Source organism: Globicephala melas, chromosome 3 (genome assembly GCF_963455315.2).
Source record: "Globicephala melas chromosome 3, mGloMel1.2, whole genome shotgun sequence".
Classification (NCBI taxonomy): Eukaryota; Metazoa; Chordata; class Mammalia; order Artiodactyla; family Delphinidae; genus Globicephala; species Globicephala melas.
This window is the reverse complement of record NC_083316.1, coordinates 166,811,482-166,828,393: the sequence shown is the minus strand read 5'-3', so window position 1 is coordinate 166,828,393 and position 16,912 is coordinate 166,811,482. Positions and strand designations below refer to the sequence as shown.

General features: G+C 59.2%; 3 protein-coding genes across 17 annotated transcripts in view; 2 read left to right on the top strand and 1 right to left on the bottom strand.

Annotated features, from left to right (window-relative positions):
* The first annotated feature begins 763 nt into the window (after positions 1-763).
* VMAC (vimentin type intermediate filament associated coiled-coil protein) lies at positions 764-3,960 on the top strand. Its single transcript, XM_030879422.3, has 2 exons — positions 764-954; positions 2,124-3,960. Exons 1-2 carry the CDS (start codon positions 764-766, stop codon positions 2,440-2,442), a joined length of 510 nt encoding a protein of 169 aa, XP_030735282.1. The 3' UTR covers positions 2,443-3,960.
* Positions 3,961-4,225: 265 nt separating this feature from the next.
* Positions 4,226-16,912, bottom strand: part of RANBP3 (RAN binding protein 3) — a 57,010-nt gene continuing 44,323 nt past the window's right edge. For 3 of the 11 annotated variants that reach the window (XM_060297284.2, XM_070045338.1, XM_060297289.2), the window contains 8 exons: positions 15,489-15,592; positions 14,281-14,359; positions 13,071-13,173; positions 12,495-12,619; positions 10,983-11,103; positions 9,090-9,232; positions 8,509-8,692; positions 4,228-8,423 (listed from right to left, as the gene is read on the bottom strand). In XM_060297284.2, the coding sequence (XP_060153267.1) occupies positions 8,380-8,423; positions 8,509-8,692; positions 9,090-9,232; positions 10,983-11,103; positions 12,495-12,619; positions 13,071-13,173; positions 14,281-14,359; positions 15,489-15,592 (903 nt within the window). In that variant the 3' untranslated portion in view covers positions 4,228-8,379. Of the gene's footprint in view, positions 8,424-8,508; positions 8,693-9,089; positions 9,233-10,982; positions 11,104-12,494; positions 12,620-13,070; positions 13,174-14,280; positions 14,360-15,488; positions 15,593-16,912 lie in introns of all 11 variants that reach the window. The other 8 variants (XM_060297280.2, XM_060297285.2, XM_060297281.2 and 5 more) reach the window with 6 other exon arrangements.
* On the top strand, positions 5,434-7,110 carry CAPS (calcyphosine). 5 transcript variants are annotated; one of them, XM_070045340.1, is made up of 6 exons: positions 5,483-5,556; positions 5,631-5,737; positions 5,817-5,994; positions 6,123-6,329; positions 6,398-6,533; positions 6,843-7,110. In XM_070045340.1, the coding sequence occupies exons 2-5, from the start codon at positions 5,655-5,657 to the stop codon at positions 6,497-6,499; spliced, it is 570 nt and encodes a 189-aa protein (XP_069901441.1). In that variant the 5' UTR covers positions 5,483-5,556; positions 5,631-5,654; the 3' UTR covers positions 6,500-6,533; positions 6,843-7,110. The 5 variants fall into 5 exon arrangements, with proteins under 5 accessions (XP_060153275.1, XP_030735281.1, XP_069901441.1 ...); XM_070045339.1 differs by having other exon boundaries at positions 5,485-5,556; positions 5,614-5,737; XM_070045341.1 differs by having other exon boundaries at positions 5,495-5,556; positions 5,634-5,737.

Here is a 16,912-nt window from a genome sequence, read left to right as displayed (position 1 = left end):
TAGGGGCGGGACTATCAAAGGTACTAGGCCTATCCACAGGCACAGACGAGACCGCGGGGCCGTACTCCACTTGATAGGAGAGAGACGTCATTATGGGGCGGGACGTGGCGGGATGTGGCCACTCCCAGCGCCCGAATCTGTGGGGAGGCTTGGTTACGCCCAGTGGCCAGTCTTAACCCAGAGTCTGAACAGCGTGCGACTATTTGGGGGCGTGGTCAGGCTCAGGGGCTTAACGAGAAAGTGTCCAATCCCAGTGCTCGGATTCTTAGCACGATGTGGTCTGTGCCTAGTTTGTGGCTAGTCCAACCCCTGGGCGGGATGAAGAATGCTCTAGGCTTGGGGCGTGGCCAGAGCCCAAACATAACCTGAAGGCTTGTGGGCCTGACCAACCCGGCGTTAGCTTCTAAGTGGGGGGGGGGGGGGGGGTTGGTCCTGTCTCGAGGGAATGACCAATCCTGCTGCCAGAGCCCGAACTGGGGCGCCACCAGAGGACAAGGCCAACCTGGGGGCGTGGTTTGTTAAGACCTTGGCCAATCTTGGAGTTAGGCCCGGCTCAGGGGTGGAGTTTCGAGTTGCCGGAACCAGCGAGGGTGTTCGAGTTTGAGGAGGGCGAGACCCAGCCCTGGAGGCGGAGCCTAGCAGTGATCGCGGCCAATCACGCCGAAGCCCTGAACGGACCGCTGGGGGCGTGGCCCCGTGGGCGCGGCCAGGACCGGTTCCGGGCCGCCCGTGGGCGTGGCCGGGCCTGGACCGCGGCGGGGCCATGTCAGCGCCGCCGCCCTTGCAGATCCGCGAGGCGAACGCACACCTGGCTGCGGTACACCGGCGCGCGGCGGAGCTGGAGGCGCGGCTGGACGCGGCCGAGCGCACGGTGCGCACCCAGGCCGAGCGCCTGGCCCGCCACGACCAGCAGCTGCGCGCCGCCCTAGACGAGCTGGGCCGCGCTAAGGACCGGTGAGGCTCGGGGCCGGCCACATGGACTTCTCGGAGGAGGTGGGCGGAGGCAGAGCCGAGACTGGAAAGGAGGACCGGCAGGGGAAATCGTGTGCATTCACGTGGAGCCGGACTACTGGTGGGATTGGAAAAACAAACACCAAAATACTTGACTTAGTTTTCACTATGTAAAGTTGAGAGGTGTCATACAAGTGTGGGTATCTAACTTAAACAGGGTCCATTTTACCACTAGGCAAAATCGGCTGGTCCTGAGTGGTGCAGGGACCACCAGCCGCCTGATGTAGGTACTGGAGCCATGGCAGGTTCTTGAGGAGGGGAGGATGGGATGATATCAGCAGTTTTGAAGAGTCCCTCTAGCTGAGGGTTGAAAGGGATGAGACAAGTGCCCAGGGAGGAAGGTGGTGCTGAGGACCGGGTGGGAAAAAATTCAGAGCTGGTTGGATGCATTACTTCATCTTTACTGAGCATCTACTATGGGCCAGGCACTGTGCTGGGTATTAGGGCACATCAGTAAGACCTATGCAGCCCTGCCCTCAAGCAGACACATTGTTAGGCAGTTCCAATATGGGGTGATTGGGTGTGTGTGATGGAGGGCCACACGGCTCTGAGGGGGCCCAGAGGGAAGGCTTCCTGGAGGGGGAGCCATCTAAGCTGAACAACAAATAGGAAAAGAGGTAGGGGACAAGGGAACTGCAGGAAGAGCTACAGGGATGGATGAGAGAGTGTGTTAGTCTGCTGAGGTTGCCGTTAAAGAATACCACAGACTGGGTGGCTTAAACAACAGCAAATCATTTCTCACAGTTCTGCAGGCTGGGAAATCCAAGATCAAGGTACTGACAGATTCAGTTCCTTGTGAGGGTCCTCTTCCTGGCTTGCAGATGGTCATCTTCTCACTGTGTCCTCACGTGGCACAGAGAGAGAGCAAGCTCTCTGGTGTGTCTCTTACAAGGAAACCCTCATGACCTCATCTAAACTTATCTCTCAAGGCCCCATCTCCAAGTACTATCACATTGTGGCATAGGGATTCAATATATGAATTCGGGGGAGGGACACAGACATTCAGTCCATAATAGGGGGACTTTATCCTGACAGGGATGGAGGTCGGGAGCAGGGGAAGAGAACCTCTGGCTCCCCCGTGCCATAACTGCCCCGTGTTGCCTTCCTGCCAGTGAGATTGCCGCTCTCCAGGAGCAGCTGTTGACCTCCGAGGCTACTGTCCAGAGTCTGCAGGCTGCCGTGTGCCGGAGGGACAAGCTCATCAGGCAGCTGCAGCCCCGGGCTGAACTGCTGCAGGACATCTGCCGCCGCCGGCCACCCCTGGCTGGGCTGATGGCCACCCTGGCTGAGGCTGAGCGCCTGGGGCCCTTGCCGGCCAGTGTCCCCAGTCACCCACTCCCTGGTGGGCCCAGTTCACACCTTGCCAACAGTACTGGGGAGGAAGAGGACAGGGACCATCTCCAGCCTGCTGTGTTGGGGACCACTGTGTGAGTGCCAGAGTAGATTCCAGAATGGAGAAAGAGGACCCCTACGGGGACTTTTTCCACTGCTGTGGGTGTGCTTGGGGGTCACCAGTACCCCAGAGAGGACCCCGTGGCAGAGCCATAATCCTGTCCAAACGTCAGAACCTGCTAAAGAGTCATAGGTTTCAAATGGGCGGCCTACAGGAACAAATGCAGATGTTGAACCCGGAGAGAAGTGTTTGTTTTTTTAAAAACAAAACTTTGAATCAATCAATCACCCTTGTTGGAGAACTGGCAGTGCTGACACAAAAATCTGGATTTCTAGCTTCGGACTGGGCCGTGCCTGCCTGGATCTGAGTCCAGGGCACCCTCTTCAGTGAGTGTGAGTTTCAGGCCCCACATGTCTCTTAGGGCCAGATGTCTGGCCCCTGAAGCATCTGAGTTTGAGACCTCTCTTTTTCCGGTGGAGGCGGATGATTTGAGTTTCTCTCCCTTTTCCCCTTGCCCTGATTTTTGTTCGTCCCGAAGCATTCCCCATCCTAAAGCTTTTTCTTATTCTCATCTCAGTCCAGAATTGTGAGCCTCAACCCTCAGGCCATTTTGCATTGGTTATATGAAGACAAAGTTTTAATCCTAGATTTTTTCCCCCCAAACCCTATCCTTCCCTCAACGCAGGGAAGAGTGTGTGCGTGTGTGATGTGCTGAGATGTCTGCAGCCAGGCTTTGCTGCCCAGGCAAACTCGGGCACCCCATAAGCTTTTCTTGATAGCGTCCTGCCTCAGGGTCTTGACACTGGCTGTTCCCTCCGCCTAGAATGCACTTCCCTCAGCTGTCACATGACTAGCTCCTTGTCACTCAGGTCTTTGCTCAAACGTCACCTCCTCCCAGAGGCCTTCCCTGACCACCTTATTGGAAGTCATTCTTCTCCACTCCACCCCCACTGCCTCATTTGATTTTCTTTATGTAACTTCTTACCATCAGAGTGGAAGCTCCATGGGGGCAGGGTTTTTGTTCTCTGTCACCAGTGGCAGGCACACTCTGGGACCCCGGTAGGAACAGGATGGGTCTATGGGCCCTGAAGAGAGCCAGGGACCCCAGCACATCCCATGAGGCGCCCCGGCCAGTGTAGCTTTTGTAGCAGCAGCTGGCTCCTTTTTATATTCCTTAGAGAATCTATTTTTTCACTCCTCATTTCTATGCTGCCCTTCTTGGCCCAAGATATTCGGGGTGCTTTTTTTTTAAAATCAAAACAGGGAACCCTGTGCCCTTCTCTGCCCAGCCCAAGTGCCTGGCCTGGTACCATGGTAGCTTTTTACCGCCTCCTGACTCAGGGAATGGTCATACCAGGAACCATGGCGGGGCACAGCCCCTTTCAGCCCGGAAGGCTCAGCGTCCACCCTCAGCCCTCAGGATGGGGCCGCCTGGCGTCTCACAGTGACCCCTCAGTGTGGCAACAATGGCCCGGTTTTCTCCTTTGGACGAACAGGGGTTGGAGGGTGCTGTTTGTACGAGGCGAAGGCAGGCTGGCGCCTGTCGGAGCTCAAGAATAAACCAAATGATTTCATGGCATTGGTCCTTCCTCCTTTCTTCCTGGTGGGGGAGCTGGAGGGGGGCTGCTGTGCTGCTCCTGGTCCAGGGTGGGGCCCCGCTGGGTGCGGAGACACAAGTTACAGCCCCGGGAGCTTGTGCCAGGCACTCCACACACACGGTTGTGTCTCATCTCCTCAGACAACTATGCACACAGGCATCACCCCATTCTACAGCTGTGCAAAGCAAGGCTCAAGAGAGGTAAAGTGAAAAGGGCCTCTGGGTCGGAAGGGCCCTGGCCACTTCCAATTTTTTATTGTTGAAATTCTGATTCTCTTAAAAATGTGGAGATGCCCAAACAGAGCTACAATAGTTGTGGTTACATTCTACATTTTTCTATATATATATAAAAAAATCCAACATTTGTAACCCTCATAAAAATACACAATGGAGTATTTCTTTGCCTACGTAAAGAATTTTGGACTGCAGCAAGCCACAAGAATTTCTGCAGCAGAGTGCCACTGCCGTTTCTCATAAAACTGATGGTGTTGCAATCAGCTGTAGCTTGAATCGCAGCGCCGGGTGGCTTGTGATCCACGGCTTGGCTTCTGACTGTGGCAGCAACTTTCGACAATACCACTGTGCTGTGTGCAACTGCAAGCTTTGAAAAGCTTCTGATGATCTCTGGGTCTCTGCGGGTGGTGGCGTCCCCAAACGGGGGCCCACGTTTTTAGTCCTGGGAAATCCATTATCATTTTCAATCCTGACTGTTGGTGTAACGCTCTCGGTTGGCAAGATGTCCAAAGTCTCGACAGAAGGCATTCAGTGATGGCAGCCTTGGTTCCTCTTGGATTACGGATGTCAGGGGTCAGGGTCGCCTCTCCGGCCGGTACTGGAGCCCCTGGCTCAGCGGCTTGTCATGAATGAGCCAGCCCACCAAGTGATGTTTGAGACCTGGAAACCAACCACCAGGTGACCCATATTGACTGGCCCTAAGTAACTACCAGGAATTGCTTTGTTCAAGTCAACGTTGATGTCTGTAGGACCCAGCTGTGAGCACCACCTGCTGGACAGGGGCCTGGGTCACCTCGAGTCCTTTAATATTGGATCCCTCAGCAGCTTTGGCTGCGGCCGTGTGAAAAGGGGCTGGTGGCTGGTGAAGCCCAGAGAAGGGAGGGGACCTGCTCCAGCTCACACAGGAATTGGGCCTTGCCTCCCTCCATCCAGGACACTGGTCCCCACAGGGCTGTGGCCCACCCTTCCTCCTTGTGGTTAGGAAGTGACCCCCTCCCCCCCACCACCACCTGGGCCTGGCTTTATCCCAGGACCTGGGCACTGCAGGGAGTAAGCGAGCAGGACAGCAGGTGGACAGCGGCGGCAGCAACAGCACCGCCCTGTGCCTCTCGGCCCGCCATATGCCCCCACAGGGCCATGCTGAGGGCCATGAGGCTCTGGTGCCTAGAGAGTTACAGCTGGGGCCCCTCCCAGTCTCCAGGGTACCGTCCCTTAGCAACAGCCCGGCCCAGCAGGACACACTGCCAACGCTGGGCAGAGCAGGCAGAAGGCAGAAGGCAGGCGGAGCAGCTACCCGGACTCCAGGACAGACGAAGGCCAGGTGAGTGAGCGGGGGCACCCGGCCTGCAGCCTGGTTGCCGAGCGGGAGCCCCTCCAGATCTCTCTCCCATCCAGCAGCCCAGGGAGCCCTGACCCATCATGGATGCTGTGGACGCCACCATGGAGAAGCTCCGGGCCCAGTGCCTGTCCCGAGGGGCCTCGGGCATCCAGGGTCTGGCCAGGTGAGCTGTCCCCTCACACCTCCCCAACCCCCCGGATCACTTTCCAACCACGCTCCCTGCCCACGCCCCCTGCCCCCAGGTTTTTCCGCCGCATGGACCGGGACAGGAGCCGGTCCCTGGACGCAGGGGAGCTCCAGCGGGGCCTGGCCGAGCTGGGGCTGGTGCTGGACACAGCCGAGGCGCAGGGCGTGTGCAGGCGCTGGGACCGTGACGGCAGTGGGACGCTGGACCTGGAGGAGTTCCTGCGGGCACTGCGGGTGAGGCCGGGCGCTCGACCGCGCGTGAGTCCCTCCACCCTGTCGTCCGGGGGTGCCAAGTCCTTGTGGGCTTATCCACATCGGGGGACCTCCCGAGCTCCACCCCCCCAGTCACCACCTCCCCCCAGCCCCCCATGTCCCAGGTCCGGGAGGCAGTCATCACAGCCGCGTTCGCCAAGCTGGACCGCAGCGGGGACGGCGTGGTGACTGTGGATGACCTCCGGGGGGTGTACACCGGCCGCGCCCACCCCAGGGTGCGGAGCGGGGAGTGGACGGAGGAGGAGGTGCTCCGCCGCTTCCTGGACAACTTTGACTCCTCCGAGAAGGACGGGCAGGTGGGTGCGCGGGTACCACCCCCTCTGCCCACGCCTGCGGTCCCCCCTGACAGCCCATCTGCCCCCAGGTCACGCTGGCCGAGTTCCAGGACTACTACAGTGGCGTGAGCGCCTCTGTGGACACGGATGAGGAGTTTGTGGCCATGATGACCAGCGCCTGGCAGCTGTGAGCGGTGCACACCCACTCGGCTGGCACCATGCAGCGTAGGGCCCCACCCGGCACCCCTGGGTCAGGGCCCCTCTCACCTGGGCTTTGAGCTGAGCAGCCCCGGGGTGGGGGATGGAGGGGATTGTGGGAAGATTGAGGCCGCAGAACCGGCTGGACCAGGTCTCCAGGGACACGGCTTGGCCACCAGGTGTCAGTGGGACAAAGGTTCCAACGATGGGTCACTGGTTCAGGAGCCCAGGGAGTGAGACCCTCCATGCCCACGCCATGCCGACCCCAGGTCTCCTCCTGGGTCTGCTCAAGTGAACCCTGTCAGCACCCTCACCCCTCCCTCGTGACTCCCCCAGGAAGCCAGGCAGCGCCCGGGTGGGGAAGCAAACTGCTCTTCTGTGACGCAAGGCTCTGCACGGAGCGGCCGGTCTTGGAAGGCAGCCAAGCTTGGTCACCTGCCCAGGTGTGGAGTGCGGGGCAAGCCAGGCTGCTGAGGAACCGTTCCTGGCCAGGTTGCCTGGCTTCCTGAGGCCCCTGGGGCATGCGGGAGGCCAGAGTTTTAGTTAAAAGTTTTAATGTAGTTCCCAAATACATTTCATATGACAATCTTACATAAATGTTCCAAAACACATGGGCGTTATCTGGTTTTACTTGTCACTAGTTGGCTAAGGCTTAAAGCAGAGAAGTGTGACCGGATCTGCTGGGAGGGCCTTTGGTGTCGTCCCGTGGCTCAGGCGCGGACGCGGATGCGGGCTGCACAGGCCACCCTGAGGTGTGGGCGGCACAGCTCAGACGGGCCTCCCCCTCACCCTGTGAGGGCCCTGTGCACAGAGGCCTCCTCTGCGGGCCCCGCCAGGCGGGCGGCACCCAGCTGGCTCTTGGCCACGCTATGGGGTGGGGCGGGCAGAGGGCGCCGCTCCTGTGTGTGCTGCGAGCATGGGTTCTGCCCGTTGTCTGGAACCGGTCCGCTCGCTGCCCCCTCCTTGAAGGCCCTGCCAGGGTCCCCCTCTGCCTCTCACAGAGGCCCCCAGCCCTCGACGGTCTTGGGGGCAGAGATGTCCAGGGCTGGGCAAGGAAGGAACGGCCAACAGCAGGAAGCAGGTTTTGCACCTGGGTGCCTGATGACGGGTGACCCATGTTATGGGGACAGACAGGAGGATGGGGGGGAGCCCTCCCACGCCCTCCCACGCCCTCCCATGCCCAGTGACCCTTTTCTAGATAGGCTCTCCAGGCCCAGGGCCCAACCCCTTCGCACCCCACGACTTGGCCTGGAGGAACCCCAGGTGGGGAGCACCCCCAGCATGGGGGCCGGGGCCACAGGGGGAACGAGGACGCAGCCCACGACGGAGCCGTGCCTGCTCAACACACAGAAGAGAAGCGCCTTGATCTAGGAAACCAAATACAAAGCCTTGGGGGGGAAAGAAAAGGTCTAAAAATAAACCCCCCAAATCAGAACGTGGGAGCTGGGAGGTAAAGACAGTAGTAACAGAAGATCCAGCAGGCCCAGCGTGACACTGTGTGGACAGACCCGGTGCCCGGGCAGGTGGAGGCGGGGAGAGCCGGCGACACGACGAGGGTGGGGTGAAGAAACGAGGGGTCCCAGTCCCAGTGAGAAGCCGTGACAAGTCTTAATGTGCCATTTCAATTCAAGGTGGGGAGGGAAGAAATGTTCTTTTTCGTTTTGCTCATCAATATGATGAGGTTCGTGTCCCAAACCACATTCAGGCAGTTCCCGAGTCTGCTTCTGAACGGGACGTGCGGATCCAGACTGTGGCCACCCAGCGGGGAGTGTGGTTCCCGAGCCCCGCGCCTCGACGCTGCCGGAGGGAGGGGCGGGCGGGCGGGCAGACAGACGGACAAAGCAGCAGGCTCGTGGGCAGCCGGCTCCCGGCGCTATGTGCTCCCGGCCGTCTGCCCGTCCCCTTCGTCGCCAGCGCCTGTGGGGAGCGGTGGCCTGGCCGTCAGGTGTCTGCCCTGGACACAGCCCCACCCCTTGGGTCAGCCCCGGGACCCCTGGCTCACCGCCTCCGGTGGCCCCCGACGGGGCCAGGACGTCGTCGTCGTCGCTGTCGTCCTCGTTGGACGGGGCCGCCCCAGGCTCGGGGGCCGGCGTCCTGGCCTCCTGCTCCTGCTCCACGTGGCTGCGCAGGGCCAGGATGCGGTGGTGCAGGGCCGCATACAGCTGGCCCGTGTCCTTGGAGCTGGCCTGGTGGAGGCAGAGGGGAGGGCCAGGTTACAAGGCCTCACGGGGAGACCCCTCCTCAGGTGACGTGGCCACAGCCCCTGCCATAATGGGATGTCCCAGCTCCCGGGCTGGACTGGGGAGGAGCCTGACCTCTCTCCTCGACAAACCCGGGGACAGCAGACCGAAGCTCCCCCAGGTCCAGGGCCTGTCCTCCCGAGGGGTCCACAGAGCCTGGGCCGGGCCAGCCTTCGGTGAGCCATCCCGACCCTGGAGGCCTCCTACTCTCCCCGGCCAGGCCCTCAGTGCAGGGCTCTGAGTGCTAGGCATGGGGCTGCCCTGCCCTCGTCCGGGGGCTGTTTGGACAGCTTTGTTCCCCGAGAGGCCGGGGGCAGCCCAGCCCGTCCCTGGGGCTGCTCACCGAGATCAGGAAGACCTTCACGCCCTGGTCCTCCGTGTCCATGGCTGTGATGCGGATGCTCTTCTCACTGGCCTTGTCCATCTGCATCTGGGCCCACAGCTTGGTGTTGAGGATCAGCCGCAGGCTGCCCTGGGTCCGCATCACTGCAACCAACGAGGCCATCAGCTCTGCCCCCCACCCCTCGACGAAGCCGCTACGAGAACAGACACAATCTGCAGGAAAGCCAACACCCCCAGGGTGAAATCCCACAATCCCCCCAAGGTCCACGAAAGCCTCCTGTCTGCTGAGCGGCAGCCCTGGCAACCCCCCACCCCTGGCGGCACATCCAGTGGGTGGAGCTGGTGCCAGGACGGCGGCTCCCCTGGGGAAGGGGCTGGTCAGGAGGCAGCAGGAGGCGGAGGTGGGTCTGCACACTGGGGACACGCCACACGAAGTCTACGCCCCCTGACTCTCGCCACCCACAGGCCAAGGCGCAGCTCCTGCCCCATGAAAAGGAGCTAACTGCTTAGAGGAAGCGTCAGGGCTGACCGCTGCTCAGAGCCTCCATCAGGAGGGAGACAAAGGTAGACTGAGGGCAGCACACAGTGGAGAAGAACAGGGGACAGGCCTCTCCTCTCTGGAAATGTGTGTGAGACCACGAGTTCCACCCACAGCGGGCCCAAGGCCAATGCTGTCCTGCTCAATTTGTCCGAGCCTACCCACCCTGCCCGAGCCCCAACCCCATGGACACAGGTGAGCCCTGGCCTTCCTGCCAGCCGGGCCCTCCCCACTGGAAAACCCGGAGCAGATTACAAGCGGTCACCCCAATCTGGGTGACCCTCACCCCCTCCAGCCCTCTGGGCCCGGCCTCACAGCCCAACCTACCCCCCGAGGTGGACTTGGAGGGAAGGAAGGTCAATGCCAAGGATCAAAGGCTGCGTGGGGTGAAAGGAGACGATGGCCGGGAAGGATCTCAACAAGGGAGGGGGCAGTGCAATTACAACGAGGCTGGTCACAGGCTGATGACCCAGGGGCAGAGCCACGAGCCGCGGGGGCTCAAAATCCTGCGCCCTCTCTGTCCAGATACACTTGCACGTTTCCATTAGGGAAAATGAAAAAGAACAGTGCCTGAACAGAAGCCCAAGTGCATAAAAACAGTGCCGAAAAGACGCAGCATGAGCTACGCCTGGGCCAGGAATGGACGTTTCTGTAAAGGCCGCAGGGCAGTTTTAACTGGGGAGGATTAAAACAACAAAACAAAACAAACAAAAAAATGAACACACACGTTTCACATATATACAAACATGCCCGCACACACATCCGTTCTGTAACAAGCGTACTTCCGGGAATAAGATTCACGTGTAGATGGCCCCAGTAGCATTACTTACAAGTCAAAAACAATTAGAAACAACCTACATGTCCGTCAGCAGGGAAATGGCTGAATACACTCACGGCCGATGGAATGTTAATTCATACAGAAGCTTTTCAAAAACAGTCATATTTTAGGGAAAATTTAACAACACAGGAACACGCCCACAAAACGGCAAGTGAAAAGAGCAAGAGACAAAGTCACCCCACTTCCTTAACAAAGATCCACAGAACAGGAATGGACCTCCAAGACAGTCTTGGCAGACAGAGATCTCCCTCTTTTTGTAAAAAGATTTTCGTTGATGTTTGATTTCTTTGTTTACTCACCACGAAACAACTGACACTTTATAAGAAAATACGTTTGAAAATGGCTAAATCCTTTCATCCACTTTCACGATCAGGAAGAGGAACATCACAGAAGGGCTGGCGGCTGGAGCCTCTGGGCCAGGCCGGGTCCCGCAGGCTGAGGGCCGGCTGTGGGTGCAGACAGGGAGCCCCGCCCCGCCGCGCCCCTGGCTCCTCCACAGAAACCTGGCCGAAGCTCACCTAGTCGGGACTGCAACGTCCCATCGTCAGTCGATGCCATGTCGTTGAGTCTGAGCAGCCCCCGGCCTCTCTCCACCCACGACTGCGAGGTCTTGTCAAAGACAAACAGCTTACACTGGATCTGGAACACAAGGTGGCCCTCTGGGTGAGCAGGGACCCTGGCCGGCAGACAGACCCCGGGAGCCTGCAGGGAACCCGCGATGAACCAGCAGGGTCAACGAACTATGGTCTGGGGGACACGTCTGGCCCTTGGCCACTTTTCTGTCCTGCCCTCGAACTAGAATGGACTTTACATCTTTAGAGGAGTATTAAAAAAAAATAATCATTAAGGAAATGCACATCAAAACCACAATGAGATACCACTTCACACCCACTAGGATGGTAATAACCAAAAAGACAGATGACAACAGGTATTGGAGGATGTGGAGAAATCAGAACCCTCATACCTTGCTAATGGGGATGGAAAATGGGGCAGCCACAGTGGAAAACTGTTCTCCAACACATTAAACGTGGAGTTATCATATGGCCCAGAAATTCCACTCCTAGGTATCTACCCACGAGAAGTGAAGCACGTGTTCACATAGAAACTATTACGTGAATGTTCACAGAGCATCATTCTTAATACCTCAGAAGTGGAAACAAACCAAGCGCCCACCAGCAAGTGACTGGATAAACAAATGTGGGCTACCAATACAGTGGACTGTTATTCAGCCTTGAAGAGGAGTGAAGCGCCAACACACGGTCCACCAGGGATGAACCTCGAAAATGTGGACACAAAAGGCCACATGTTGTACGATCCCATTCACGTGAAATGTCCACAACAGGCAAATCCACGGAAACGAAAGTGGGGTTGCCTGGGGCTGCAGGAAGGGGGATGGGCAGTGACTGCTCATGGGCACAAGGCTTCTTTTTGGGGGGGCAAAAATGTTCTAAATTAGTGAATACAGTAAAAACCACTGAACTGTACGCTTTAAAAGGGTGAATTTCATAGTATGTGCACTGTACCTCAATAAAGTTGTTATACAAAAAAAAATGCAAGAGAGACCACACGTGGCCCTTTACAGAAAAAGTTTGCAGATCTTTTAAGTCAGTATCTCTCAAGATAGATAGATAAGAAAAACTGTGAGTGGCGGAAAAAAGTACCACTAAAAACCCCACGTTAAAAACTCCCCAAAGCCACATATACGTGGTTTATAGACACACACGCAGGTATGTGTGAAAGGACGAAGGGCAGATGGAGCCCCACCACACTGGACGTGCTGCCCCAGGAGGGGAGGGAGATGGGACGGGGCACGGGTGCCATGAAGTCTGGTCTAAGAAAAGAACACAGCACCACCGGGACAAAATAATCACAGCTGTTGACTCTGGGTGGCAAGAGGTGTTTGTTACACGTCTTTGTAGTTCCCTGAATTATCGAGACTGTCTCAGAACAGACCGTTTTGCTCTAAAACAGAGCAGTACAAGAAGTCCGCTAGCCGCACCGACGGGTCCCAGAGGCCGGGCGCGCCTCACCTGCAGCACGTTGCTTTCGGCCTCCTCCCCGGTGATCACCTCCACCTTTTCCAGCAAGCACTTCCGCGCTGTCGCCTTGGTGTAGGCGGCCGCCGACTCGGCCAGCGACTCTGCAATGTTATTAGCTAAACGACATTGACTATTGATTTGGTCAGGGGGAGGGTGTACCTCACAGGACACCCAAAGGGTGGCTCTGGCCTCAAGGGGGCCAGCGCCTTGGGCCCACAGCGGACCCTGGCAACGCACCACGTAACTCTGCCTCGGAGTCTGCTGGGCGGCCACCGGGAGCGGCCAGTGCAGCTGCGGCCTCCCACTCTCCCACGCAGGCGAGGAGGGCAGACAGCGAGAGACCTCCAAGGGCGCTGAGGAGCGTCTGCCGCCTCAGGGCGAGGAGGAGGGCGACAACCACCTCAACCCCATCCTGGTCACCAGGCAGGGCCCCGGGCCTCGCCCCCCCTCCTGCTCACTGGACAGCCAGCACGCACGGCTGTGGGCTGTGCCCGAGGGTGGTTCACAGCGTCCCCGCCCCTCCCTGCCTCCCGGACGCCCCCGGGAGAGGGCAGGACCGAGGCCTACCTTTCTCGGGGGTGGCCTCCTGGGACGAGGACTCGGACCCGGACTCGGCCACTGTGTTTTCTCTGTTGGCATCCGGGCTGACCTCGTTTAACTTGGGCGGGCTCTGCGGGGAACGAAGGCGCACAGGAGGAGGGGGCGTGGGGGGTGGTCCCGGGGGCCGACCGCTGCAGGACAGGGAACCCCTCTGCCGGGAGGCAGCTCCTGGCGCCCCCCGCCCAGCAGAGGACCCCCTCTGCCGACGCTGGCCTCCCTCCCGCACTCTGGGGACCCGCCCAGCCCCAGCCCATGCGCACTCAGCGCCTGCTGAGCAGCATCAGAGACAGGCGGTCCTCAGTCCTCACAGGCCCGCCCGGACGCGCACGCGAGCCGCCTCTGGAGCCTCTGTGGCGTCACCTGGAGGTGTGTGCCACCAGCCGACCTTGGGCCACCTGGTCCCCCTGGCCCGTGAAAGAGTTCTTTGCCTACTTCATCGTAATCGAAAAAGGACAGTACTGACGCTCAAGAAAAGAAGCAGGCGGCTCCTTAGTGAAACAAACACTGAGACCAAGACGGCAGGAATCAGGTGGGCCCCAAACAGCGCCTGAGCTGCCCTCACAGTGGACACAGCGGGGCTGTGTGTAATGATTGGGAAAGAAAAGGAAGAAAGAGAAGGAAGCGGGTAACGACCCTAGAAGCCCATCCCGGGCTGGCTGGGCTCTCTGGGACCAGGATGTGGCCCGCGGTCAGCCACGTGCCTCAGCCGTGGTGTGTCAGGAGTGCAGGGGACACTGGAGACCCTGCAGGGTTGCCCCCTCGCCCCCCACTCTGTGCTGCAGCCTCACGGTGGCGATGGGGCTGCCCTCCCTTGGCTTCAGAGGTGGCACAGGGTGGTCCCGGCCCACATGGCTAAGGAGTCTGGCCTGACGGCTGTCACCGCACCTGCCCTTAGCTGGGAGGAAGCGCGGCCCGTGACTCAAGGGAAGCCCCTCTCAGGACGAGGAAGGACAGGATGCGCGACACTGGCTCCTACAGAGCCTCCCTAGGCCACCAGCGCCGCCCCCCGTTTAAGCTGAGTCTGAGCTGGGTCTTCTTTCTCTTACTTGGAAAAGAAAACATTCTAATTTCACAGGACTCAAGGCAGCAGCCACACCCGACGTGTCCCGGTGACCTGCGGGAGGCTCCGAGAGCCTTCCAGGCCCTGGGCAGGACAGTCCCCACGGGGGTCACTCACCAACACGCGCTCACTCATGTTCTGGCCAAATATGAATTTGCTGCTGGCAGCGTCGGCACTGTTGGCTGAGCTCTCTAAACTGAAGAGGAGACACGCTGTGAGCGCAGGGTGGCACAGGGCCAGGCGGTGTGCACGCCCACATGCGCGGCACACACACACGGTCGCACGGTCGAGGCCCCGCTCCGCCTCGGGCTGGGCTGGTGTGCCAGGGACAGGTACCCGCAGGCCTCCATGCCAGCCCTCTCCAGGCGGCAAACACAGACCCTTGGCTCGCACCGCCTGGCACCAACTGCACACGGGCGCCGTGTGACACACCAGATGCCCGTCTTCCCCAACCCCCAGGAGGTGGGCAGCACCACACAGAGGCTGAGCGCAGGGGCGTTCCGTCCACTCCCAGCAGACAAACCCGGCTGTCTCTTGCCAGTGGGCTGCCCCCGGGAGGCACTGCAGCTCTCTGGGTCCCTCCCCAGGCCTGCACCAAGGAGGTGATGCCTCCTGTGGGGTGGCCGGCAGGTGACACGGGATGACCTTTGGGGAGCGCTCAGCAAACGGCAGCTGCCCTGGCGGTCACACTTCATCCGTTTTAAGACATCACAGGCTGCACGTGCCTCCCAATTTGGGAAACACTCAGGTGCAAAAAATGCGTCTTAAAATATCTGATGCACTCTGCTAACCGGGGGCCAGGCAGCCAAGCAGCGAGGTCACTGTTCCCATCGGGCCTCTCCGAGGTGGGAGCCCGCACGGCGCCTGCTCTCCTGGCCCATCTCCCAGGCAGGGACGAGCCTTCCTTCTCAAACACCCCGGCAGCCAGGCTGTTGGCAAGTGCCACCACCAGTAGCGCCAACGGCGAGCCCAGATCCAGGGCAGGGAGCACCTGGTGACAGGAGACAGCCGAGCTGTCACTGGCCCACCGGGTTCTGTTCTGGGCACGAGGCCCGGGTGACAGAGGTCACTCCCGGGGCTGGGCTGAACAAGCCCACGGGACTGGGGTCCTGCCTTAGATGTCTGCTGAAGCCCACCATCCCAGCCCCTCCACATCTGTGTCCAGAGCGGAAAAGAGGGAGGGGCTGCACGGTGACTGGGATTCTGGCTGCACGTGCCCTTGCCCTCCCGAGGAAGGACTGGGCTGGCTCCTGGTGCAGGAGGGTCCAGGCTTCTCTGGGCCCTGAGGCAGGTACCACGGGTGACCACGGGCCCGAGGCGCAGACCTGGAGCTGATGTACTGAAGGAAGTAGTTGGTGGCGGCTGGCGCTTCTGAACTGGGGTGTCCGGCGTTCTCCATGTCCACTACTTCAGCGTTCTCATTTATTAACTGGGAAACAGAGAGGAAACACTGCTCAGAGAACGGCATGTCCTGGACCTCTGCAGCTCAGCCTGCGTCCACAGGCCCTACGCTGACATGCGGCATGGCTCCGTCTACATGTGTGCACCCTGGGGTGTGGTAAGAGTTAAGATACAAAAACAGTCCATAAGGCACTAGGGAGCCTTTTCTACCTTGTTTTAAAAAAGCACACTCAGGCTGGCACCTTGTTGGCATTTTTATCAATACTTCTGCACCGAGGAATCACAGGTCGCTTACAAATCTTACATTTTAAGGGGTTCATTATAAACAAAACAGAAGCATCATTTCTCAAGGCTGCTTCTACGCCAACTGCCATGCTAGCCTGGTTAAATACATTCTCCGATGAAACTCTCCCGGGAACGCTGAGAGGTGGGTGTTAGCGACCTTGCTCTGAGTGAGGAAGCAGAGGCTCAGAGTGGTTAAGAAACCACGGCTTTGAGTCGCCCCCCCCATTGAGAAGCTGGGATGCAACCATGAGACGCCCGGATCCCCACGAGACATCGTCCCCACCCCAATCTCAAGGCAGCGAGGAACAGACTCGACCTGATGGCTCAGGCCAGGCCCCCGGTCCCCAGCATGGGTGGATTTCCAGGTCCTCCCTGCTGTTGCTTTCTGCTCCCAGGAGGGAGCAGCTGCCAAGGGACTCAATATTTTGCCTAAAGCTGTGCAACATCAACACCTATTCTTGTGTCTCTTGGGGTATGTGTGCTTCTACTGAACCGTGGGCACCAGAGGAGGAAGCTGACGGCGTGGCCTGACATCTCCTCCACACCCGAGACACTCTTGTTTTCTCGTTTCAGGGCTTCTCACCTTTTGCGTTACTGACCCCGGGCGCAGGTGGTTCCCTGAGCGGGGACGGGGGCTTCCTGGGCACTGTGGGGTGTTGGTCAGCATCTCTGGCCTCCACCTACTTAGTATCAGTGGCACCTACCCCCCAGCTGTGGCAATGACAAATGTCCCCAGACACAGCCACTGACACTGCCCCTCAAGCCTCCAGGAGCTTCTTGCCAGATGAGCTGCTGGAAATGGCACAGAGGGACCTTCAGTCCCTGGGGCTGGGACAGGTCTTCCGAGAGGGCCAGCGCGTGGGGTCCAGAACCCAGATCCCCTGCCACTGCCACATGCTCCCCACCCCCGACTCAAAGTCCCCAGACTAGACCAACACACCTGGGGGGCAGCCAGGAGGTGACAGATCCTGTTGCCTCCTGTGGGAGAGAAAACAGTATCTTTCCACCTGCCCTCCTTGAAAAAAACAAGGCGATGGCTCTCAATTGGGGGTGACATGGTCCC

Coding starts and splice junctions, on each gene's coding strand:
- VMAC (XM_030879422.3), top strand. CDS start 764: ATGTCAGCGCCGCCGCCCTTGCAGATCCGCGAGGCGAACGCACACCTG. Junction 955..2,123: donor CTGGGCCGCGCTAAGGACCG/GTGAGGCTCGGG, acceptor CCTTCCTGCCAG/TGAGATTGCCGCTCTCCAGG.
- CAPS (XM_060297292.2), top strand. CDS start 5,659: ATGCTGTGGACGCCACCATGGAGAAGCTCCGGGCCCAGTGCCTGTCCC. Junction 5,995..6,122: donor AGTTCCTGCGGGCACTGCGG/GTGAGGCCGGGC, acceptor ACCTCCCCCCAG/CCCCCCATGTCCCAGGTCCG. Junction 6,330..6,397: donor CCTCCGAGAAGGACGGGCAG/GTGGGTGCGCGG, acceptor ATCTGCCCCCAG/GTCACGCTGGCCGAGTTCCA.